The sequence below is a fragment of the Alligator sinensis genome, unplaced genomic scaffold (assembly GCF_000455745.1).
Source record: "Alligator sinensis unplaced genomic scaffold, ASM45574v1 scaffold138_1, whole genome shotgun sequence".
Lineage (NCBI taxonomy): Eukaryota > Metazoa > Chordata > Crocodylia > Alligatoridae > Alligator > Alligator sinensis.
The window spans coordinates 505229-530849 of record NW_005841862.1 but is presented as its reverse complement, the minus strand read 5'-3'; the positions used below and the strand labels follow the sequence as shown (position 1 = coordinate 530849).

At 40.1% G+C, this 25621-nt stretch overlaps 2 protein-coding genes across 2 annotated transcripts in view; one reads left to right on the top strand and one right to left on the bottom strand.

Annotated features, from left to right (window-relative positions):
• Positions 1–4718, top strand: part of TRMT61B (tRNA methyltransferase 61B) — a 9808-nt gene extending 5090 nt beyond the window's left edge. Inside the window, exons 5-7 of the mRNA XM_014524964.2 lie at positions 195–424; positions 1694–1774; positions 1970–4718. Of these exons, the coding sequence (XP_014380450.1) occupies positions 195–424; positions 1694–1774; positions 1970–2037 (379 nt within the window). The 3' untranslated portion in view covers positions 2038–4718. The remainder of the gene's footprint in view (positions 1–194; positions 425–1693; positions 1775–1969) is intronic.
• On the bottom strand, positions 2293–25309 carry SPDYA (speedy/RINGO cell cycle regulator family member A). Its single transcript, XM_014524958.2, has 7 exons — positions 25113–25309; positions 19593–19842; positions 18069–18127; positions 17694–17779; positions 10343–10514; positions 7366–7666; positions 2293–2381 (listed from the first exon to the last, which is right to left on the bottom strand). The coding sequence occupies exons 2-7, from the start codon at positions 19819–19821 to the stop codon at positions 2293–2295; spliced, it is 936 nt and encodes a 311-aa protein (XP_014380444.1). The 5' UTR covers positions 19822–19842; positions 25113–25309.
• Between the last annotated feature and the right edge of the window lie 312 nt (positions 25310–25621).

Below are 25621 nucleotides of genomic sequence, written 5' to 3'. Positions count from 1 at the left end.
TAATCCTGCAGATCCACCAGTTGTTTTTCAATTTATGCTAAGATTTTATGCTAAGTTACAGTAAAACTGAAAGACTTGTGTGAACCAAAAAGTGAAGAGCACAGAGAACTTCACAGAATGCAGACCAGCAGTTTTTATGTAAGGATTTCAATAAAGAAAAATGTTGTATCACTCTATCTTTTGAACTTTAAAAGTATCACACAGGTTATTGAACTGTTGGAAGGAATACGGAGAAGCAAGCTTCCTCTTCTATGTGAACAGATCATTGAACTTACTCAGAGAGAATGGTTGATACAACCAGCTCGGCAGGATAGCAGGCTTGCCCCAAGAGTAGAAGCACAACAAAATATAGATGAGGAACCTCAACAAGATGAAGAATATCTTGTTCAGGAACAAGCTGTCGTTGGAGGCAGTGAAGGTGATGGTATGAAGTTATCTTTAATTATATGCATGTTTTGTAGTCGTAGCTGGAGAGTGATACAAGTTTCCCATTTGCCACTTAAGAAGCATTACTTTCACTACACTTCCTTCTTACAGATTGATAGTTCAGAGAATGTCTATCACCATTTTATACTCCCACTTTTTCTCCATCCCCCAACAATTTCCTTTGCATCACTTCAGGTATATATTCATCCTCCATATTTATCAGCCAAAGTTACCACCTTTGTGATGTACTCAAACTTTGTTGACTCCTATAGGAGTCTGCTGGTTTTCTGACTTATTTCCCAAAGCATGGAGAGTGATTACTGTTTCATGACACAGAAATATTACCCCCTGCTTAAATAGATAAAGACTTGTTGCTGAGATGTGGCTGGCCTGTCAGTATCGCTTCTTTCTGTGGTCTGAAACTGGTAAATCTGGGTCTCTAACCATGAAATATTAAAAATATATATTTTAAAACATGTTGAAAACGAAGGTATTTGAGGGCTAAAAATGTAATCACATTGCTAGTACTATTTTTGTCTCTTAGACTTGGCCTGTTCTGCTCACCCTCTGTTCTTGCTCTCCTTCTTATGAAAAAGTACAAAAACTACTAAAGCTGAGAGTCTTGGATATGGAGGCCATGATTGGCATTCATGCCCTCTCCTACATGTGAACTGTGATGTTTACAATCAATATTGACTGGGAAGTGCCTCTATACTTTTTGATTGGCAGCCCTGTTAATAAAGATACAATTTTAAATGCAATAGCTTTTTGATTTTAAAAAACAAATAATTACAAACTAAATAGTACATTTGGATTTGAAACTCAGTCAGGCCACTCGGCGCATATCTTTAAACTGCTGAATTCAGAGAATTTTGTCTTGGGGATTGTCTATACCACCTCCACAAGTGTTTGGGTGGAGACTGCCTCTTGGTGGCAATCCAAGGCCTGGCACAGAGGCAGTACAGACATGCTCTATGGAAGACTCTTCTATTCATGTGTGTTACTGTAGAGCTTTGACTATGGCATATTTTCAAGATTGCTGAGAGTCCAGTAAGAAAATGGGGTGCTCACTTTTGCTGTAGGTATATGAAAACATCATACAGGCTGTATGAACTAGCTGCTGATGCAGAGCATCTTGAGAGAAACAGATTATCAAATGAAAGAAAGATGGGATGTTAAGAAAATTAGCATTTAGATACAGATGCTCTGGTCTGATATATATTCTTTGTAACTCAGAAAATAATTGCTTTGTATTGTAATGTAACAGAGTCACTTTCTGAACATGTTGCGGCACTTGGTTCAGTACCTTACATTGCTCGGCCTTACCCTTGGCAAGTTGGTCACACAGGTGAGAAATGTTTGGATCATACTTTTATAATCTTAAATTTTGTGTAGTACTATTTTTTAAAGATTTTTTTTATATTTAAATACATAGCTATATTAGACATAATAGAACAACCTAACTTACAATCATTTTCTGTGGCTAGCACATTGAGATTGTTGTGGAAATAACATTACTTTTTTTTTTCTTCCCCTAAACTAGCATTCCTTATCAAACTGAGGAAATTTAACCCAGTACATCCAGACACTGTTCCAGATGATAGTTGGTAATTTAAGTACTGTATTTTACGAAAATAATATTACATGTTATAAATACCATTTTTGTAGACTTGTACATTTTTTTAAAATGATTACTGCTTTGATTTGTATTGAATATACATTTTGATACTCTGTGTACAATTGAAAAGGGAGGAGCAAATGAAATAATCAGCTATGCTATAGCTATGCAACAAAGAAAACAAACATTTTATCATGAAGTTTAGAAGATTCTGTGCCGTGTCAGTGATCAGTCTTGTCAGATGCATTTCATTCTTCATTTCCTGTAAACCAGTCCATGGATTTGTCTTGGTTCATGCAGCTACCTTTTCTGCCCCTGGTGGATAGGCTTATACAGTCTACCGGGAGTTTTAAAAAAACCAAAACAAAACTTTGTTTATATAGGATAAAGATCTAATGGAGCAAATTCTGCTCTTTGATATATGAATGTAACTTCTGTTTATATCAGTATGTACTTGTCAATCATAGTTAGTTGCTTTAGAAATAAAATATGCACATGAAGTCAAGAGAAACTTCAGTTCACAGAAATTTTACCCGGTATCTACTCAAGGCACTGTGTACATGAGGTAAACGACCAGGTAAAAGACTAGTTGTTGACAAGGTTCACTTTTAGAAGACTGAAAATTGCTTAGCTGCTAGTATAACACTAGTCTAACATTTTTTAGTAGCTGTTACAAAAAAGAAACCTTGGTACTTTATCTAAAGAACAAAACTAACAAGTCAAAATATGTAAGTTTACATCCTACTCCTTTTCTGTGCTTCTGTGATAGGAGTCTTCTGTAACTTATGGGTATATTCATTATTCTGTTTTAAAAATGTTTTTTTCTCTGAAGCCATGTTGAGAACACTCAAAAAACCCAAAAGAACTGATTATCCAGGAGAAACAGTGACCTGCTGTTTCATACATCAAATGCATGAAGTAAACAGAGGCAATGGTTTTTGTGGGTGATACCTTTTACTGGACAAACTGTCCAATGGTATCATTGGCAAGGACATAGACAAGCTTTTAGGTAACACAGTACCCTTCCTCAGGTCTCTGAAGTAAATAAAATAATTCCTCCCCCCCCAATCTCTTTTCAGTTAATAGTACTCTTAGCTCTTACATGTAACACCAGTGGGTTAAAAAAAGTGTGATCTAGAATTTGAGATTTAAAAGGCTTTTTAGAAGGGTAAAAGGATGGTAATAGCAAGATTAATCTGTGAAATGTTCTACTGCTTCATCAGAGTGATTCTCTACCCATTATAAATATCCCATAACTGAAACATTTCTGAAGTTTGAAATGTCCTCTAGAGCTGCAAATTTTAACTGAGCAAAACAAGAATTGCTATAGCTACCAAGCAATTCAGTTTTACTTGTACTAGTGAAAAAGTGGATATTTTAGAGAGAAACTTTATTTAAATAAAATTAGAAAAATAAGCCCGTTTTACAAAGATTTGTACGTAACATTTTATAGTGTAAGTGTTCCCCAGTGTTTAACCCCACATCTAAGTCTTTGCAGGACTGAGGCATTATATATCATTATAATACAAATCTACCAAAAGTGTATCCTTCTAATGAATATTCTGATTTTCTAATTACAACTTTATATGATGGAGGTCTCCTAATCAATGGCTTAACAGATGTCTTTAAGTTTTGACAAATGTGTTATCACTCTCATTTTAAGTATTGTGTTCATTTTACAAGACCTCAGCTCTATAGGACCTCCAACATACAATAAAAGCTATTCATGATTTTATAAAACACAACACCCCAAAAATTGATCTAATGAAAAATAAATGCATATTCCAGTATGTATGACTGTAGGCTGGACTGTTTAAAAGAAAGTTGAACTTGTGTTGCTCACAACCTTAACCTTAGAACTTACAGGATAAACACGAGTTAGGGCTTTGGCACAGCTTACCTTAAAAATATCATACAGGCATTTAAAATGAGAGCATTCATTAGTTGAGGGGTTTTAAAGTGCCATAATTACCCTCTAAAATGTTTCAAACCTCACTACAGCTGAAGTTTATCTTTGATTCATTTGCCCAGGACATTTTAGGGTAGTGTACAAATACTCTGGGGAATTTCTCTCATTCCTCTGGCATCCCAGGATGCACAGATCCCAGCCACTACCTTTTCCCACCCACCAAATTTCTAGGGGGTCTCCTTGCCTGTCTCCCCCACTTCCATACTTTGCAGGGAGCCCCAGGGCCTCAATTAACTGGAGACCACATGGTGGGGGAAGCTTCATTGTGCCTTCTCAGTACCCCTGGTTCCATAAGCCCCCTGTTTCTCAACTCTGCCCTGGTATGTGCTCTGTGCCAGGCAGCAAGCGTATTGGTTCTCAGCCTTGTGCCCTGGCTATTCTTTTCCTCCCCCAGACCAGAACATTTCTCCCACCCCAGCCAGCTTTTCTACCCCTAACCCAATTGTCCCTGTCACTTAATCCCAGTTCACTGAGACACTTGCAAGATTTTAGTTCTTTAATTTTTTTTCACTCCTTTCTCTTTATTCCCCCTCACCTCACTTCAAACAGTTTTTCAGGATTTCTCCCCTCCTATCCTCTACCCTGGCTAGGCTCCTGCTGACTGTAGAGGGAGGGAAGCCACAGGCTGCATGCTAGTTTCTCCAAGATACATTGCAAAAATCTAGTTGGTCTAATAAAAGATATCGCCTCTACCACAACTTCTGATTCCTTTTGCCTCTAGACCAGAGCTTTCCAAACTGTGCGCCACGACACATTAGTGTGTTGGCGGCAGTGTGTAGGTGTGTCGCGCGAAATGCAGAAAATTTTGTGGAAGGGCACCGTGGAGCTCCCTTACTCGCGTCTGCTTCCCTTGGCCCCTCCCCCGGAACTGAATTACTGTGTCGCGAAATGATGCATGTCTAAAAAGTGTGTCACCAACATGAAAAGTTTGGAAAGCTCTGCTCTAGACCAATACAGCTACAACCTGAATGCCATATTTTATGACATCACAACATTTCACAGATTTCTGACATTACACAGGTAACCTGTGCCAAAGCCCTTAGTTTCACTACTGTTGCTTCTAACGAACAGGAAGTCTTAGAAGAAATAGGGTTGGAAGGACCTCCAGAGGTCATTTAATTCAACAGCCTGCTCATGGCAGGATTATCCCTGACTAAATCATCCGAGCCAGTTCAGATAAACTGCTATTAAAAACTTCTAAGAGATGTTGTGGCAACTCCATCCTTAGGTAATCTGTTCCAATGCATAATAAAAAAAAATCTTAATATTCAACCTAAATTTCCTTGCTGAAATGTAATACCATTACTTTTTGTCTTGTCTCTTGCTGTCAGAGTATAGTTTCCTCTTTATAACCACCCTTCAGATCTTTGAAGACTTAATCAAATCCCCCCACAGCCTTTGCTTCTCCAGACTAAATAATCCCAGTTCTTCCAACCTTCCTTCATAAATTACAGTTCCTAGACCTCTAATCAATCAGAAAGAGTTTAATTAGCCCTTTTGGATACCAGATTATACGAGTGATAGCTCTCAACCAACTACAATGGGTACATCTCCCATCTCAATTACACTGGGCACATCTACACGTGTAATTAATGCACACAAAGTCATTTGAATGAGTCTCCAGGAGCAAAAACTGGAGTCTGTTGCTCCAGAGTGTATTCGTGTGCTGCACATTGAGCTTGGTTAGAGCAGCCCTCGCTGACAGCAGTCCAGGGCTGCTCTGACCAGACTCAGTGCACTGTAGAGGGGCTGGCTGGGGCACAAGGGTGCTTCAGTGTGGGGCTAGCTGGCAGGCAGCCCCCACAATGAGGCACCCTTGTGCCCTAGCCAGTTGGGCGGCATCTACATGTGTGCTACTGTGCATGAAAACACTTCAGAGCATTCTGGTACTTGTATTCACATGTAGACACTGACACATTTACTGTGCAGCTAATTAGGCAGCTTCGTAGTAAATGTCTCGTGTAGATACACCCACTGAAATGTATTTTATGAAGGCTATAAAAAGATGTTGCCAAGGACAGCTGGGGTGTTTTGTTAGGTGAAACGGACATCTCCTGTTGTCTTGCAGGAATGATCAGACATGTCTCTGCAAATGGGGTAACCCTGGGTTTCCCTGTTTGCAGAGACATACCCCAAGTCAAATTCCCCAGATGTGCTGCTCTGCAGATGGGGGAACCTGAGCAATCTCTCCTGGGGCTTTAGAGGCCTGATCCTGTATCTTGTGAATGGGAATTCCTAGACCACACAGGATGCGGCCCCTGAAGCTGCCTGGACTCTCCCACCATAAAGCAAATAGATGTCTGCTGCAAAATAGTGGCACAAATTTATACCACTTATGCTGTGGCCACAAGTATTGGGCATTTGTGGCACAAAGAGTGTGGACATCTGTTTGCTTGGCCTATGTGCCACCATAAACATTTTTATGGTGGCACAAAATCAACATCTGTTTCCAGCCTAAGGGGAGCAAACAGCGAGGATATGAATGAAAGTATCATTGATTATGCAATGTTTCTAAGCCTCTTAAGGTCAAGGAAAGGGATTTTCTACATTTTTGCAACATGTTATCAAAGTGCACTTGTTGGCAGCTTCTGTTAGGATCCCTCTAGCCCCCAAACATTCAATCTGAGTTTTAACAGAGACCAAGGATTTGATAAGCATGAAGATCACACTGTGCTCTTAGTACTAGAGACATTCCACCCCTTTGCTAATATTCCTTCTGATCAAAATTAAGACATATTGACAGGATGGAGCTTTTATTGTTAGTGCCTCCATGATACCAGTTCTATAGACTAAGCGCCTCAAGCGATAGTCTCTCCTTTCATACACGTTATATTCACACATTGAAAAACTTACATGGGAACAGGGATATGAAGTGATTTGTTTCTTTCTCTAAGACTGCAACAAACCAATTAAGAGGAAAGCAGAAAAAATGTAGTCCTAGTTTGTACAAAACACTATAACTTCACATGGAATGTTTTACCAGTGCAGAGTACAGGCATTTTATATAGCAAGCACTCTTTGTGTGGACAAAGTAATAACAGCAAACCTGTACTTGGTAGTGGTATAAGAAAATTGCTCATTACTACAAGAAGCTATACTAGTACAGTTTTGCACTTAAAATTGTATTTACCATAGAAGCTACTGCTGACACTAACATGTCAGTGAGAGATCCCACCTCTTAACACATGAACTTAACTCTGTTACCAGAAACCAGTAGTTTCAGTCCTGTAAGAGCTGGATGTTTTAAAAATACTGATAACTGTAATAGATCTGCTAGACAGGTAACTTGCAGTCTACTATAATACACATGCATGTAAGCCAACTAAATGAAAGTTACAGTAGTGAACCCTACCTTGGAAATAGGAGGAAGTAGGAGGATCAATCAGCATTTTTTCAACTGGGAAAGTGTCCTTCAATTCCTGAGATGGATATAGCTCCATCATCTCTAAAGTGCCAGTAGAGGAAGAGGATGAGGATGATAATCCTAGTCCTACAAATCTTCCTTTCTTACCACAAAGCGAACAATCTATGGGTGTAGCACTAGGTCCTCGTGGCATTTGTACTTCATCTCTGCTGTAATTTCTCACAGCTCCACTGTGATGCATGGAACGTTCTCGCTGCCATATATAATGTGTTGGAGCAATAGCCATCACCTATGTTAGAAATAAATTCTGTATGGAACCAGAATCAGGAAAAATAACAAGCAAACCTTGAAACCAAAACAAACCTATTAGTATTCAAAAGCATTTGTTTATCTTGGAAGATGGTACCTTGGTATTAAACTGATCAATTCAGTTCAAAGAATGAGTTTTTGCAAAAATTTGGTGACACAATATGACCATTTAATTGCTAACTGATGTAATTAGTGGGAAGGGGAATCCACTCCGCTTCCATAATACCAGGTTCCATAACACACAATACCTCTCTTTTCAGAAATAAATTTCATTCAGTTAGCATGTTATAGAAGCTGCAAGTGCTTTTTTCTTGCCTGAACTCCTAAATGATTTTTTTTTAATTCCCCTGACTTTAGAGTTTGGCAAAGTCTTGTGCTGTTTCACTTAGTATAAAACCCGTTGTGAATTATATCATGCTTTCCAAAAATAGATGATGTCAAAGTTTCAATATAAAGCCTCCCAGCAAAGAAACTGCCTGAGGGATATTACTACATTTCCCCAGTCTTAAATCTGATACCAGTTCTCTTGGAGACAGGGTACAATCATGCAGTTTCATGGTTTGTTATTTTATGAAAATAAAAGAGAACCTCTTCTGTTCCAAATTCAAACAATATATGCCTTTTACAGTCATTAAAGTTCCAAACCCCAAGGCCAAGTCCAAGCCATTACAAGCAGTTGGAATAAATCTAAATACTATATTTACTTAAATCCAAGATAACTTTGAATTTAATACAACCCCCAATAATTTGATTCTATACATGGAAATTTATACGTTTGTTATAATTTTCATGTACAGAATATAATTATTGGAGTGTCTTCTTCAATTCATCCCCCCGCCCCCCACTACTACAGCAGAGAAAGCAGCAGTGGAGGGGTAGGCAGCTTGACTGCACCCTTTGCCCCTATACCCCTACCCCTTGTCCTCCCTGCACTTGTCTCCTTTGCCACCTACCCCTGCCCTCTATGGTGCATGCACCTGCCTCCCCTATACGTCTCCACAGTGACTGTAGCTCCTGCTGCCTCCCCCATGCCTGCATCCCCTGCTGCCTGCCCCCCCTGCCATCTGCCCCCAAAGCACTTACTGTCAGTAACCCCAAGATGCTGAGGCTGCTGCCACCACTACAGCTGCTGCTGCATTTCTGAGCTGGGGCTGGAGCTATCCTGTGCTCCATGCCCAGGTCAGAAAGGGCCAGAGCAATAACTGAGCACTGGGCGGAAGTGTGGGTGTCAACTGCTGCGCCTCCGATCCTATCTCAGGGCCAGAGTTGATGCCAAAGTAAATGCCAGCCCCACTCCTTTGCCTTGTACTAGATTCCAAGACAAGTGGCTTTTCCCCTCATGCTGAATGGGGGTAAAAACTCATCTTGGATTTGAGTAAATGTGATATAAAAGAATGAGGACATGGGATATTTTTCCCTTTATAGTTAAACTCAGGTTTTAAAAAATGGGATGAAATAATGCAAAAGCAACTGGGGGAGAGGTTGTTAAGTTAACACTTTTACTCAAAGTAAAAAACAAAAAGGCATATTTAAATAAAAGGCAGAATTTTAGTCTTATGGATCCACGGAATTTTTTGCTATTGACTTCACTGGGATTTCACTCAATCTAAAAGTTTTATATAGGACTTGAGGTAGACACGGTTCTTTGGGTAAATCTGATATTTTTTATTAAACCAACTCAAATAGTTGGAAAAATTCTAGTTAAGAATTTTTCCAACTACAGTAAAATCTCCATTATCCGGCATGAGTGGGGGATGCCGGTATTGTAAAAATGCCGGTCATCTAAAAATACCGGAGCCAGAGCAGAGGGCTTGCACACAGTGACATGGAGTGGTGGATGGCACTGGCACGGGAAGATTGCATGAGACTTGCACATGGCGGTGGTGCGGGGTGGTGGATGGCGTGGCAGCAGCACAGGTGGTTGCACGGGGCAGTGGCAGTGCGGAGTAGTGGATGGTAGCGGCACAGCGGCATGGTGCCAGTTAATAGAGTATGCTGGCTAGTAGAATGCCAGAAAACAGGGATTTTACTGTATTTGAGTTGGTCTAATAAAAGATATCACATTTACCCAAAAAACTTGTCTGCCTGTGTCCTTAGACTAACACAGCTACAATCTATACCTATATAGGAGTTGATGAGTTTTCTAAGTAATTGCAAAAACAAAACATTTCTAAACGGAGATGTAAAATGGTCAATTAAAGACTGCGTTCAGCAGAAACTTGTGAAACACGTTTGGGAGTAGTAGCACAATGTAAAAACACCCCAGTTGCAAGGTGGGCTAACTGAACAATTTTTTTTTAAAGTTTGGATATAGACTTGAAAGAAGATTTCAGGATTTTTGCTTAAAAACAATGTCCATAAGAAAACTTACTAAATGCAAAAGAAAATTCTGGTAAATTTAGAACAGAATAGACAAATCCTTACATTTCAACTGCATGTATCCCTTTTTTGATGGTCATCAAGAAATTTCTATGGCAGAAAATATTATATACATACAATAATATATATTTTTCCTGTCATGGAAACTGTATTTTTCCTTCATAGAAATACACATGCACACACACACACATATCTATATAATACAATATAGGACTAAATTTCTATTTGATAGAAATTGTCACAGTCCCCAAATCTAGTATACTGAAAGCCTCTTTACCTCTTGGCAGCAACGTCTGCTTACAATAGCCCTGTAGTCAATTCTACTCCAGAGTTGGTCTCTTAACTTTAAGAAATCAGGAAAGAGCTTTCTCCAAGTTTTTCCCAAAGCCCATGGAAAAATTTCGTACTTAGACTCTTCATCATCTTCCTCAACAGTATTAGCCAGATACCTACACAAATATGAATATTAAGAATCTTGAAATTTCAGTCATCGTATTTGTATGACTTCAGATATGTACCTTTAAACCTGTCACACATTTCCTTGCTTCCATTAATTTGTGGACATTTTCTACCAAAATTACCTTTCTGCTAGGATGAATTACCTAGTTTTGATTTTTGAAATTGTCTTTTCGATCTCTGAGGCAGAGATCTCTGGATCTCTGTCCAGATGAGCACAGACGTGTGGTATGTGGTGCTGCAGATCTGTCTGCAGGTAATCCTAGGGTCAAAAAAGCCCATGCTGAAAAAAAAGGAGGGCGGTACACATGGTAGCAGTGCACACAGCTCAAAACCGGAGCCGGGGCTGACTGGAGCCTTGCTCCAGATGCTGACTGGGCTCCGAGCGACTGGATTGCCACTGCTGCAGCCCCAGGAGGACCTCAGGACCCCAAGTAAGGCTGCTGGGGCCAGCACGGTGCTGACCCCAGGCTCCCCTACCCCACCTGGGGTAGCCTGCCGCATGCCAGATCACTCATGGCACAGGCGTTCCCTGGGGACAAGTAGCAACGCAAGGTGCAATGACACTAAAAATCATGGACTAAATATAGACACTGGATTTATGGCACATTATAACTTGACAGCCATCCGATAACCACAGGTAACCTCCACATTTAACTAGCTACATTCTGTTACCAAGTCAACACTCCCCTCTTCTACTCCCACAAGTACCCATCTCACACCTATTGTTTCCTATTCCCTCTGATCCTCACTGACACATTTGCATTTTCACAGACCTGCATTTTGCATATTGGCTTCTACCATGGAGAACGCGTAACACCAGCAGACTCTCCCTATGCCCGAAGAAGGGTGTTTATGGCTGAAAGCTTGCAAAAAACAATTTTCCCACCTATTTAGTTGGTCTAATAAAAGATATCACATTTACCCAAAGAACCTTGTTTGCCTATGTCCTTAGACCAACACAGCTACAACCAGCAGCCACAGAATTTAAGATGCATGCAATAGTAAATTCATAACAAATTGGATATAAGCTTATTTGCAAGTAGTTTTAGTAATTTGTACACACAAACTACATGAAAGACATTATTAATATCACAAAGTCTAATACTTAAAAGTTACAAAATGCCTGAATTAAGGTTAACTGAGAGCCATAATTCACTCCCCTTGTATGCATATGTTATGTTATAGTGTTTGAGCACAAATTATTTTTCCAGAGAATTCCTGCCTCTCAGAGCTAGAGTGGCTCATCACTGTTTATCTTCATTTTCTTCTCATTGATCAGTGATTGATCTTCTCTTATTTAATGCAAAGTATTTCAATTCTGCTTTGAAGACAGAATTTTAAATTTCCTTACAGGTTTTTTCCCTGGAGCTTCTTACTGCTCATCCAAATGCTTCACAAATATGAAGTTCATAAAGCCTGTGTCAGTTGAAGGCATGATGAAGGCATAGAAAGATTAAGGTAAAAAGAAAGACGAAGGCATAGAAAGATTAAGGTAAAAAGTACCAACTACTTTTGTATACCCAATCTGAGATACCTAGGAACTTATTTTTCAGAGTAGTTAGTATTATATAGCACTTTGTACATTTAAGTACAGTATCCATTGACTTCCTCTGCACTTATGAGTGCTCTGTCCTTCTCCAAAGCAGTCTCCGTGGTCTCCAGGGACAATTCATGAATATCATACAGAAAACCTGACAGAAGCAGCAATAGAATTAATCTTTTCAGAACAGCAATCAACTGTTAAATATTAAAACTTTTCTTCTCTTCCTGAAATCCCTTGCTTCACTCACTATACACCTACCTCTTGCAACAAAAAGGCAGGTGTGCTATAGTTTCTTCTACATTGGTTTGTCCCCAGAGCATGCACATCTGGTGCAACAAATTAGGTAAGGATCCTGGGGAAAAATAGCATGGGATTGCATATTTAGAGACTGAATCAGTACTTGCACAACATAGGTGGCCAATCTAAGGCTCCAAAGGCAATATTAATTCTAACATTTATGGATCTCTGTTTGAATTTGAAACCCTAATATTGTTATTTAAGGTAAATTTGTGTATATAAGTTCCTAGGTTTTTAAAAAAGCAAACTGAAAATATAAATTCCATCATGTGATATCACATTGGTACCCATATGGTTCATCAGCTGGCTTAGGTCCACCCCACAGAATTGTGCTGCTTGAGCTCGAAAGGGACATAATTCACTAAGGCTTTTTGTCATTGCTGCATTTTGTATTTTTGTGCCTAAAATTTATATTTGTGTGCACCTAGGTGGAACTAAAAAAGGAAGTTATGCATCCCAGGTTTCCATATGTATTCTCTGGATAGGTGAGGGATTGCAAACACTCTGAAGGATGCAATCAGAAATCAAAAGGATCTTGATAAACTGGAGAACTGGCCACTAGACAACAGAGTGAAAGTCAACAAAGATAAGTGAAAGATTCTACACCTAGGAAAGAAAAATCAAATGCATAAATACAGAGTGGAAGATGATTGGTAAGGCATTCACATTGCTGAGAAGAATCTGGAATTGCTGGTAGATCACAGACTCACCATAAGCCAGCAATGTGATGTGGTCAGCTAAAAAAAGCAAACTCAGTTTGGGGCTGCAGGAGACATAAGATATAGGAGGTGATAATACCACTGTACCCAGTGCTGATTAGACCTTAGCTAGAGTAGTGTGTGCAGTTCTGGGTTCTGTAACTTAAAAATAATGTGAAAAAACTGGAGAGGATCCAGAGTTAATCAAAAAGACAATAAAGGGATAAATGCCGGTCCTACAAGGAAAGAGTGAGAGAACTAAGAACGTTTAATTTGGTAAAAAGGAGATTAAGGGGAACCAATGTTTGAAAAGCTACTTAGAAGAAGAGCGAACATAGATTGTCTCTTGCCACAGAAGGCAGGACGTGAAACAATGGACTTGAACTTTAGCAAAGAGGATTTAGCCTAAATCTCTAAATAAATAAATACACCCTTCCTTACTGTCAGAACAAGAGGACAATGGAGCAAGCTGCCAAGAGAAGTTGTGGCATCTTTCTTTCAAAGTTTTCAAGAAGTATAGGAATAGCATATCCTGCATTGTGTAACGGGTTGAACTAGATGACCCTTGAGGTCCCTGTGATTCTAAACTTTGAATGGTGACCCTTGAGCATATTTTGGTTGAGATTCACAGCAGCCAGCATGCTATTCAAGGGGATGCATAATATAGCCAATAGGAGTATGGAAGAGGTGTGCTTGTCTGGGTCCCTATCCTCTCATGGAATTAGGCAACATTTATACAGACCCTGCAGCTCAGACGAGTGTTGTTCATAGGTTGGGATTCAGTGATATAAGCCCCTATATAGGCACAGGCACATACATTTACTCATCACTGAAGTGGGCATAAGCCTAAATTCTCTCATTTTCTCAACAGTTTACATGCCACCAGCACTTAAAGCAAGGCAATCTCAACACTCCGCTCTCTCCTTTTTCCGACTGAGGATTGTTGAAAGCATTTTAATAGCTCTTCTGTGGTTGCATTTTACTCATTTTGCAGGACTGTCATGTATTTAGCCCTTGTTATCATGCTGCACACCCTTTAGAGACTCTCTCATCCTAGTTTAACATGTAAAAGGGATAGGAGGTCATATACCCTTATGTATTAGATATATAGAAATTCATATTTTCAAACTGTGCAGTGTAAATGATTGAGAAGTGGGACACATTTTCATTGCATTACTCAGTAGCTACTGAAATTCTCTCTATCCTTTTTTGTTTCAATAATACCCCAAATTTCTCTGATCTGCTCAGTCTCTCTCAAAATGCAACCTTGAAGAACACATTTTCAGATGATTCCCACACACTGCTAGCTTTGGGCATATGTGCAACAATGCTGGGCAAACCGATTCCACAGCATTATCACTGAAAGATAATGGTTTACCCTTGAACAGAATCTGAGGATCAGTTCCTCCTCCACTTCTCCACATTTTCATTGGACACTGGTTAATTAGTGCATTGTTAGTGACTAATGTAATTGTGCAAATACTCCGAAAAAGGCCATCGAACACAGAGCACAGGGGCAATAAAGTACCTTACTTCACACATTAAAATTTCTACTGTGTAAGGTAGAAAAAAATTGGCCAAAGATTTTAGCTAAACACATCCTTTTGTTGAGTCGTGCATCCTACAAAAAATACCTCCTGTAGTTTACCAAGCTCAATTTACCTTTAGAAAAAACTCTATCTATACCACGCTCAGAGAATCAAACCTGAGACTACCATGACACACAACTAAACTAGCAGGAGCAATACAAAATAGTTGGGGTTGGGTCCTGCTTTGAGCAGGGGGTTGGACTAGATGACCTGAGGTTCCTCCCAACCCTAATATTTTGATTCTATAAAAATGCTACAGATGTCATATATAGAGCAATTGAAAGGCTGAGGTCAAAGGAATCAATGAGATTGTGAAGAAATTGTAGTCAATAGGAATAACGTACAGGTTGGCTTGATAGATGCTTTCAGATTCTGCCTAGAAAAACTGGTCAACCATGCACTAATGTAGTTAAGGCAACTCCAAAATGACATGTTTATCTTATGCATATTTACATGCGTCTGAATCAGAATAGTAAATGGTACAAGCATGCTCTGTAGCTAAGTGTGCTGGAACATAGCTATGCATTAGCTAGTTTAACACCTAGAAAGCATAGCTCTGCATATGCATGTCTGAATCACAAGTGCATAACTATTTACATGGGTCAATAATGAATTGCTTGGATTGTAAAAGACAAAATCTTACTAAAATGCAACTTAAGTGCATAAATACCTTTTGAATCAGACCCTGGGTAACTGATAGCAATAGTGCATTGCCATGCTCTGTGTAGACTAGTGTTAAGAGGGATGAGAGGTATGCTTTGCTAGTGTGTTATAAGCCTATTTGCTAACAGCAAAGGGATGGTAAGATTCAGGAATCTTAAGTTTTCTTTCATTGTGTAGAGGAGGCTGTGCTCTAATTGGCATAGACTTGTACCCATATTCCAAAAATCTCTCTTATGCTCCCCCTCCACTGTGCAAGTCTAAATTTCTTCCCTGGACTCCTCATTCCACCTCAGTGTCTCCCTTAACCTCTCTGTAATTTGTTCTGGTCTTTTTGCTCAGGCAGACCTAGTTCTCCTCCCACCTCTCCCCTCCCCACCTCCCACCCTCTCATCTTCCTGTCAGAGCACAGAGCACAAAGGAGTTCTCCCTGTTTCCGGTTCTGGTGCAACCCATGAGCACCAGGAATAGTCATTACAGGGAAAGTCCTTCTGAGTTTCACTAGCATGGGCATGGAACATATAGAGTCACTGTAGGGATGGCTCATACACAGTTCAGTCACACATGGGAGTTGTCAGAGGACATAACATGCTCGTTTGCTTTGTGGGCATCGTATACATGCAGATCCGTCACATGTAAGAGCTAGGAAGGGAGGGAGTCTTTCTGTGGAAAATGTGCATATGCAATCCAGTTACAGTTGGAAATCGTGAGAGGCCTAAGCATGCCGAGTAAGCATGGAATCAATGGAGATTTCAGCTGCTAAAATCTACATACTCTCTTCTTTACATATGCAAACTGCATTTTTTCAGAGATTTATAACTTGGTCAAATTATGGCAGATTTGAGGAGGGTAGCAAGAATACACACCTTTCACACATTCATCTGCCAAATACCATGTCCATGCTCCAACATATAAAGGCATTAGCACCATCCAAAGAAAACATGTCAAGAATTGTTTTAGTATGGGGAAACAATGCATCTTTCCTGAACTTCATTCTCAGAAATGATAAACCACAGTTGTGGAAAAGTTTCAAACAAATTCTGCCTGATATACACATCTACTAGGGCTGTGCGAAGCTTCGGTCCCTGATTCAATTCGGTGGAGATTTGACTCAATTTGGTGGTCAAATCTCTGAATCCAAATTGAATCAAGAGACCCTTTAATCTCTCTGAATCGAATTGGAATCCTCCAAATCAATTTGGAGAGATTTGGAAAGATTTGGCGATTCGGACATAGACACAACTTTAAATGTTTTTCTACATACCTTTAGGTACCAGGCGGCTCATGAATGCTGCGATGCTGGGGCAGATGGAGCGTCCCACTGAAGCGCAGGGAGTTCCGCGTGCTCGGCAGCAGACTCGGAAGAGGACCAGAAGCACTTCCGGTCCACTTCCGGGTCTGCCGGAGAGTGCACAATGGGGCCCCCCTGCACACCCCTTGGCTCGGTGACTGGTGCCTCCTGGGTCTGGGGGGGCACCCAGGGTCCCCCCATGGCCAACTGCTGAGTCAGAGGGCCTCCCCCACAAGCTCTTCAGTGGACCTGGAAGTGGACCGGAAGTAGTTTCAGTTCACCACCGAGCATGTGGAGAGTCCCACCACACTCCTGTGGGATACTCCATCCCCCCACCATTACAGCATTCACAAGCCACGCTGCTACCTCAAAGTATGTAGAAAAAACATTTAAAGCTGTCTCTATGTCCGAATCACTGACTCTCTGAATCAGCATTGAAACTTCAGATTTGGATTTGCCTGAATTGAATCAGGGACAGTGATCGAAATCAACTAATTGAATCACTGTCCCTGATTTGGCCCGAATCCAAATCTGAATTGAATAGGGCCCAAATATTAGGCAGGCAAGGTTCTTTGGGTAGATGTGACATCTTTTATTAGACCAATTAAATAGATAGAAAAATTATTTGCAAGCTTAACACAAGCTTTTGTGCGCAAAAGCTTGCAAAGAACTTTTTTCCATCTATTTAATTGGTCTAATAAAAAATGTCACATCTACCCATGGAACCTGGCCTGCCTATGTCCTTAGACCAACATGGCTACTACCAACAATCCAAATATTAAACATTTGGCAAATTTACAAGCAACCGAAAACAGGATCTTATCATGGAAGTGTCAGTCAGTTTTTAATAGTAGGCATTCCTATTAACTTCACCTATATTATTTTCAATGCTTCTTTAATAAGGTTGCCAATAAGAGTACTGAATTTATAATGGGGGCAAAGAAAATGTTTGCAATATGAACCCCCCATTAGAAACCACATTTGGAATTTTAATTTGAAAATCAATATTATCAGTTGCATAAGCACAGGAATAAACCAATACAAAGATACATAATATTAATAACACAACCAGGTATCTGAAGAATACTTACAGAGCAACAAAGAAATTAAGTCTGGTGTGCTCATTTATATTGAAGTTAGCCCTCTTGAAATAAACAAAGGTCATTGCCAAAAGATACTGTTAGAAAAGGTAAAAAAAAAAATTAGAATATTAACATTCTTTGTTTTCAGTATAATATTGCTTAATATATTTTAATTGGTGCTGTATACAAGGCTGTATTTTGTGCATTCCTCCCCACCCAGTAGTTTCTAAATTATGCTGTCCAGAAGCTTCGGTGGAGAAAATGAGAGTACATTATAGAGTGCAGAATATGGTCTATGTTCATGCTATATTATCAAGTGATTAGGGGTAAGACACTTGTTCTAGAAGTAGCCTGTTAACCATGACACCAAGGCACCAAATTTACCTTATCTGCAATTTTACAGCAGCAATCCATCCATAAGAAGTCTTGAATTAGATCATCATCTGCAACAAAAGATAGTCATGAATTTCAATTGATATAATTAACTATTTTTCTAAGGAGGCTTTTTTTTTTACAGACACATATAGAAAAGTTTTTAGGGTTTTGTTTTGTTTTTTTAATCAAGCCTAATAAAGGAAATTTTCTTGATTTGATTAAAATGAAAAAGAAAGGAGATGATGACAGGAGAAGGGGGTTAGCAGTGGAGTAAGTCCCAATAATAGGAGAGAAATCATAACACAGGCAAGGCAGAAAACACAAAGAACTCCATTCATAGTTGCAGGGGTGTAGGTTGTAGCCGTGTTGGTCTAAGGACATAGGAAGAGCACACACCAACTGCTGAAACTTCCTTAGACTGACAAAGGGTTTTTGAACCTGAAAGCTTGCTTAATAACTATTCTCCAACTATTTGGGTTGGTCTAATAAAAAATATCAGATTCACCCAAGGAACCTTGTCTGTCCATTCATAGTTAACGTTAGTTACTACAGGGCTGCTGAATGCCATTGTGTGATATTCTCCCCCCTTCATTTATTTAATTTACTGCACCTACGTGGTTGTATTTAATTTAAATTAACACAGCACCTATATTTCTGACTAACCACACAGGCAAGGAAATTCTTGCATTTTGATTGTCTGGAAGCCATTATTAGGCTGTAAGTATTAAAGTATTTGCATAATTAAGTATATAGCTCCCGATAATTATCCTATGATGAAGAAGACTGACTATATTTGGGTACTGTAAATTCTCTGTTCTAATTGATTTCTGTACTCAGAATTTTTAGGAACAAAAGAGCCTCCTGCTATTTTTCTGTCTCTTTATTTGGAGCACAAAAACTATAAAAATGTATACAACAGAAATGAAAACTCTAGTAGCTCCTAAACAATTTTGCACGTTTTCTCCTCATTTGGTTTCCCTTCCTGAATGATCATTCCACAATAATGTACTTTCTTCCATTGTTGATAAATTCAGCCTCTTTCAAATCTATTTTGAAATGTAATGCAATATAAATGTATACTTTATATACAAAAAGATCGTTGGTAAGCTATAGGGCCTGATAGTGATAAAAGAGGAAAGAATAAGGAGAGAAAGGGAATGATGACAGCAGAAGGAAAAAGTAATTTGCTTCTGTTTTTTAAATCAAATATGTATCTTTCAGTATTTTTGTAACACTTTTTGTATTTTGTTTTAATTTAAAAGGTACATATTTGAACGTTGAAGTACAACAGCAAGTTCTAATAGAGAACTGGAAGCTTTTAAACTAATTGAGGAATATCTTTCCATCATTTCAGTTTAGTGGTGTGAGTTCTCTGGCCTTAGAATTTCTTCAGAACAAGATATGCTTGCTAGTATATACGCAAGAAGACACTCAAATTATTATTGCATTTAAAAAAAGCCATAGCTGCTTATGTAGCATATCTGAAATCTCAATTTGCACAATTTTACTCAAAATATATAATTGTTAGCTTACCAAACAGTTTAAAGAAAGCAGTCATCTCCTGACGCTGAATTACTAGACATGGACCTTTTGGACGTTTACATTTATTACCATGCACATTGTTTTCACCGCTTTCTTGACTGTCTTTAAAAAGAGGACGTTTTAGACAAATAGGTTTTTTTTGTTGATGTGATCTGGATGCACTCGATTTTATATAAACAGTGACAGTGGGAGTTGTCTGACAAATTAGATTATGTCTCATTTTGGATAATCAGGTAGGTCCCTGTTAAAATAAAAAAGTAAAATATTAACTGTGTAGATAATATAGCATGCATCTTTTTTCTATATTCACATTGGTATAATGAGCAACCATACATATAATTAAAAAGTGTATGCATAGTTATATTGCAAACTCTGTCTTCGTAACTTTTATTTGCTACAGATATTTTCAGATGTGTCTTATATGCAAGTTCTTATACAAAATAGGGAATTGTACCAAGATAGTTTTCCGTGCTACAAAAGCACTGTCATGTGAGCAGTCCTATTTAACTTAACATGGAAATTCAAAAGTATAAAGTTACCCATGTATAATTTGTGGCATGACTGGGGCCACAGTAGTATCTCTCAAATGAGCAGTATAGTATATATGCCCTGTTTCCCTTTTTTTCCTGTTTTTCAATTAGTGTGATCATCTTCAACTTGTGAATAAAATAAATTAAAAACAATCAATTCACATTAAAATGTCTTCTGAATTTTTTGAATATGTACAGTTTTATAATAAGCATTTTTTCCTCTACAAGTAAACTGCATTGAGCTGTGCAGTTGTTGATTTTACTAGATAAACAGCATATGTGCTAAAAATCAAAATTGGGAACTTAGATTGGTAAAACTAATATTGTTGTTACTACACATCTAATACCATTACATTATTATCTAATAATATTATGAAATAATTTAATAATATTAAATGCTATAATAATTGCTAATGAATTCTTGCTATATAATAAGTTGTATATAGATTTGTCAATAGAGTTTGCTGATGGAAGAAATTAGATACAATTATCAGAAGCACTTCAGATATTGAAACCTTTTTTAAAATCCTCTTCAAGTATTGTTCCAGGCCAAATAAAGTATAATAAACAAAATCTCCACTGTTGTTAGAAATACTTAAAATTTGTCAGAGCTTCCTTCAGAGAAGACCACTTTTTGCAAGTAGAAGAAGACAACTCAGTCCCTTGGCTTTTCTGCTATGGCTGCAAATACAGGGCCAGTGGTGAAGGGTTTTTTTGCTCAAACAGAATACAGGCAGAGATCGCTAATTTGTCTTGCACAGATCAATAAGCTTTCCAGTTGGAAGTTACTTAACCAAACTAACAACCTGAAGGCAAAACTCTATATGACCTATTACTCTTTTGAGCCATCTTGCTCCTCTCATTAAAGGCAGAAGGCAACACCGGGTGGCACCTTAAAGATTAATTTATTCAGAAAGGCTTCTGCAGGCAACCGATGATATTAGGATGCCACCCTGCCCTGCAGTCTGCCTGACTTCAGACTAACACTGCTAACTACTTCTCTCCATTAATAATGAGAAGAAAACAAAAACATTTTTACCTCCCAAAAGGCACAGGTCCTTGTAAAACACCTAAGTTTGTGTTTTATCAAAAGTACTTTGAATTTCTATCATTTCATCCAAGGCTCATCCAAGCACTTAATACCTTTTGAAGTAAGCAATGGCAAAATAACCTGAGCCTAAGACCCTGTCATATAGCTATGTGCATTTTTTTTATGTAGACATGACCTGACTTTCGATAAAGCTTACTCTCAAAGAGAAAGAGTCTTTATCTATTTTCTTTATTCATTCAGAATTTCCAGAAAACACTGCATTAGACAAGTTCACAGTCCTTCATTAAAGTCAACAGTAATCAAAGGAATCTTAATTCTTAACTTCCTACTCACAATTTGCCTTTACAAAACCCACAGATTAAATTATTGGGAATTTTAGCATAGGTGTAATTAAATCCAAGCACAAAATAATGCTAGAGTAACTCTGAGGTCTTGAACTGGTTTTGTAACATTTGTTATAAACTATATAAGCTGAAGAGAGGAAACTCCCCATTAAATAAGAGAAATTATAGAGCCAGAACCAAAGAAATCAAGCTTTTAGATAAGAAATGGTGCCATATAATTTTCAGCATTGAAAAGATGCCAAAGGGATCTCGAGAAGAGTTTCTTGGTCAGGGGAGAGGGCAATTCCTGTGAAAGGAAAGGTGTTTGGGAGGGAGGGAGGGAGGGGAAGGGGTTATAATCACCACAGTATAACAAAGAAAGGGCTGTTACTGAAGAGTGGAGCTGCAGAGGAAGCCATGTTTGGATCAAAAACACAAGGAGTGGGAAGTATCCTTTTGAGCAGGGACTAATGTCAAAAAGATTATCCACCCTGCAAGAATCATCCTGCACCTTTTGAATGAACCCCAACACAGAAGAGGGATCTCTTAGAGGAATAGTTTCCGTAGGCCCCAAATAAAGTTTAGGCACTGTAAGGCCTATACCCAGGGGGCCCGGGTCTTAGAAAGAGACACGCTGTGCGATTGCATCGGAAGTGTGTGTGTGTGTGAGTAAATAAGCCTGTGACCCAACTGTTCCTGATGCAGTGAGACACATGGAGTCTGCAGAAAGCCTGAGACAACCTCTCGGAGCGGTGCCAGTGTCCCTGTCTCAAAGGGCCGTAAATGTCAAGACCCCCTGTGGTCTGGAAAGCTCTGCCAATGCCAGTCCAGCAGCAGGATCTGTCTGGGGCAAGAGGAGGGGGGCAGAGCAAGGAGGGTACGACCTCTCTCTCCCACCCCAGCCCCTCTGGGGGCTCCCCTGGGGAGACAGGCACACCCCCTGCCCTTCTGGAAGGGCCTCCTCTCCTGACAACCTCCAGCCATGGTGGGGTGGCAGGAGTGGGGGCGGTCCCATGCTCTGTCCAAGGCTGTTGTCAGTCTTGGACCGAGTTTGTGGGGTGGGGGGAGCATCTTCTTAGAGATGTTACTACTCAGCGGGAGTGGGGGGGCGTGCCCACAGGAATGCTAACGGGGGGTGGGCAGCTTTTTGGGAGGCAGGGGCGGTGCCTCGCTTATAGGGGAATTTTGTGCCACATGGGGCATCCCTGCCAGGGCAGTGGCAAAGGGAAGCGCAGGCTCAGTGTTAATGACTACCTCAGGCTGGGTGCCTGGGTGGGGAGGAGAAGGAGCTGACAAGCAGATTTGCTGACTGCCACCACCACTGCCTCAGGCCAATGCCTCCCAGTGCCTTGGCCCCACCCCTTTTATAGCCAACCAGGGCAGAGGCGGGAGCAGCCTCAGCCAATTGGAGTGCTAGGAACTCACTCCCTCCCTCCCCCCCAGCCTGAGGCATCAAATAGGTTGATTCCCCTCAGGCCATGTCCTGGGAGGTGTGGGGGAGGGGAGAGGCCAGTCTCACCCAATCAGAAAGGAGAGTGCTCTATTGCTAGGCAGGACAGGCAGATGAGGCGGGCTCTGGGCTGAGTCAGGACCAGCACCCAGCTTTCCTCTCACCGGTGCTGAAGCAGCACCCCACCTGCACCCTCCCTGCTGAGCCCGGGGCACCAGGCCCTTCCAGCCGCTCCCTCTGGGCCTCTCCCTAGCAGTGTTGCTAAGTCTCGCAAGAGGGAGAAAAAAAAGCAGCACTGCTTTTAAAAAGCAGCCCAACCCATGTCAAAGAGAGGGGAGTGGGGGTGCTTATCAACCCACAACTCTCAAAAAATTAAAGGGACTTTTAAAAAAATCCTAAACAAGTCCAATTCTGCTTATTATAAACACTGCTCCTCCCCGGCCCTCTGTGTCTCCAGCAGGGCACAGCGCCTCCAGGGCTGCTGGGGTGTGGAGATGGGAAGGGAAGGGAAAGGCAACCAGCTAGAGGCTGGGTTAGAGTCACAGAGAGGCAGGGCTGGAAGGGACCTCCAGGGGTCATCTAGTCCAGCGTTTCCCAGCCTGAGAGGCAGGATCCAACAGTGGGTCACAAGGATATATGAAAGGGTTGGGAACCAACTTTTAAAATGGATCAACAAACTTTAAAAAATGGATTCTCCTTTAAAGGAGAAACACATGGGAAACTGTGGCTTTTCCCTTGCAGGCTGGCCTCTTTGCAACCTGCAAGGGGCTGCTTGGGGACCTCTTGCCCCACACCCCCTCCCGCCCCACACACTGGGGGGCTGGGGGCAGAGGGCAGTGGGTTGGGAGTGAGGGGCACTGGGTGGGGACTGGCCATCGATGTTTACAAATGGGTCCTGATACAAAAAAGGTTGAGAAGCACTGGTTTAATGCAATCCTCTGCCTGAGGCAGGATCATCCCTATGCAAGCCATCCCCTACAAACCATCACAATTCCATTGTGGAGAAATGACCACTAAAGGTGGGGTGAGATATAAGGTTTACTACTAGGGGAAGAGGAAGGGACAGAGAAAGGAGGAGGGGAGAGACCCAGGACTGGGAATCTGAGGCAAGGAGGGTTAGAAGAAAGAAGCTATAGAAAAGATAGAAAGCAGAAAGTCCCATGGATTGAGAAAGAAATCCCAAGAACATAGAGCTTGAGAGGGAAATTATTTTCCTACTCCACTGAGGCGTGAGGGGGCGCAGTTTGTGCCCAGAAACCTGTCTAACCTCTCTCTCCAATAAAAGGTATCACAAATCCCTCTTGGTTCCCATTCCATGAGTTAAAAAAAAATCCTATATACCATATTGCAATGAGCCCAAAGTTGTTTGAAATGTTTCATGAAAAACAAGCAAAATCTAATATAGACAAGAGTTCAAGAGAGAGGGGTCATTCATCTGGACTGTGGGAAACCAAGGTTCAAATCCCGGCTCCAGTGAATATTCAGCTATTTATACAAAGTGGAACACCTCCAGCAGGACTAAGTCACAGGCTCTTATTCCAACATAGCCAATAGCTTGGTGGCTAGGGCACTCAGGATGTAGAAGGCTGAGCTCCAGCTATGAGGGGGAACTTGAAATACCACTTTTTTAGGGGTATTTAGATGCAGGCTGGGTTCATGTCTGAATGTAACAATGAATAATACTGGCACTGATACTATGGTTTTCATGCTTAAATCTCAGTGCTTTATCAGTGTGGGCAAGTTTCATTACATCCATTTTAGAGACAGTGTTTCTGAGGCACAGAAAACTGAGTTGACTTAACCCAAACTCCAGTCTCTGTCAAAACTGCCACATATATCCAATCAGAAAGTTTTGTTTTTTATCAATCAAGGTCTTCAGATAAAAAAAAGTGTTTAAAAATTCTACTGGCTCTAGCAGATAGCTCACAAGGGAAAAGCAAAAAGAAGAAGTATAAAGAAAGCCTAGGAGAATGGAGAAAGAAGAATAAAAGAGGGAGAGTTATAGACAGGAGAGCTGGAGGCAGGAAGGAAAAGAATGTTATAATGGAAACATTTGGAGGCAGGAAGCCTGGAAAAAAATTAAAATCAGAAGGATAACAAATATTGAAAAAAACTGATGGAAGATAGACAGGAAGATAAAAACACAATCAATAATACCTATAATCAGAGGTCAGGAGACTTGGGTTCCACATCACTTCACACATTCGCGTCTCCACATTCCAGGTCTCCAAAGTTGCAAACTCCTGTGATTTTTATAGCAAGTTTTTGAAGTGTGGTATTTGGTGTCTTTCTTAAAGCTCAATACTGTGCAATCATATAACTATATGAGACTCAGATTTTTTTTCTCTCTCACTTTAAAGAGTTTAGTTCCTAGTTTTAAAAAAAAAGTGTGTGTGCACGGAAGGGGAGGAGTTTAAAAACATGAATCCTAAAAGCTCAAAACCACAAAGGTAGGCAGGTAATGAAAAAAACCCAGAATTTATTACTGAAAATATCATGGTTTTATTAAAGAAGGCAGGGTAGATAAAACTGTATATAGTCTTATACACTAAATAGATCAGCATGGCATAAGCTTTCATAAGCAGAAGTTTTTTCATCAGATGCTACAAAGAAACTAAACACAGCTTTTAAATAGAAATCTGTGATTAGCATATAAAGTGTAGGGA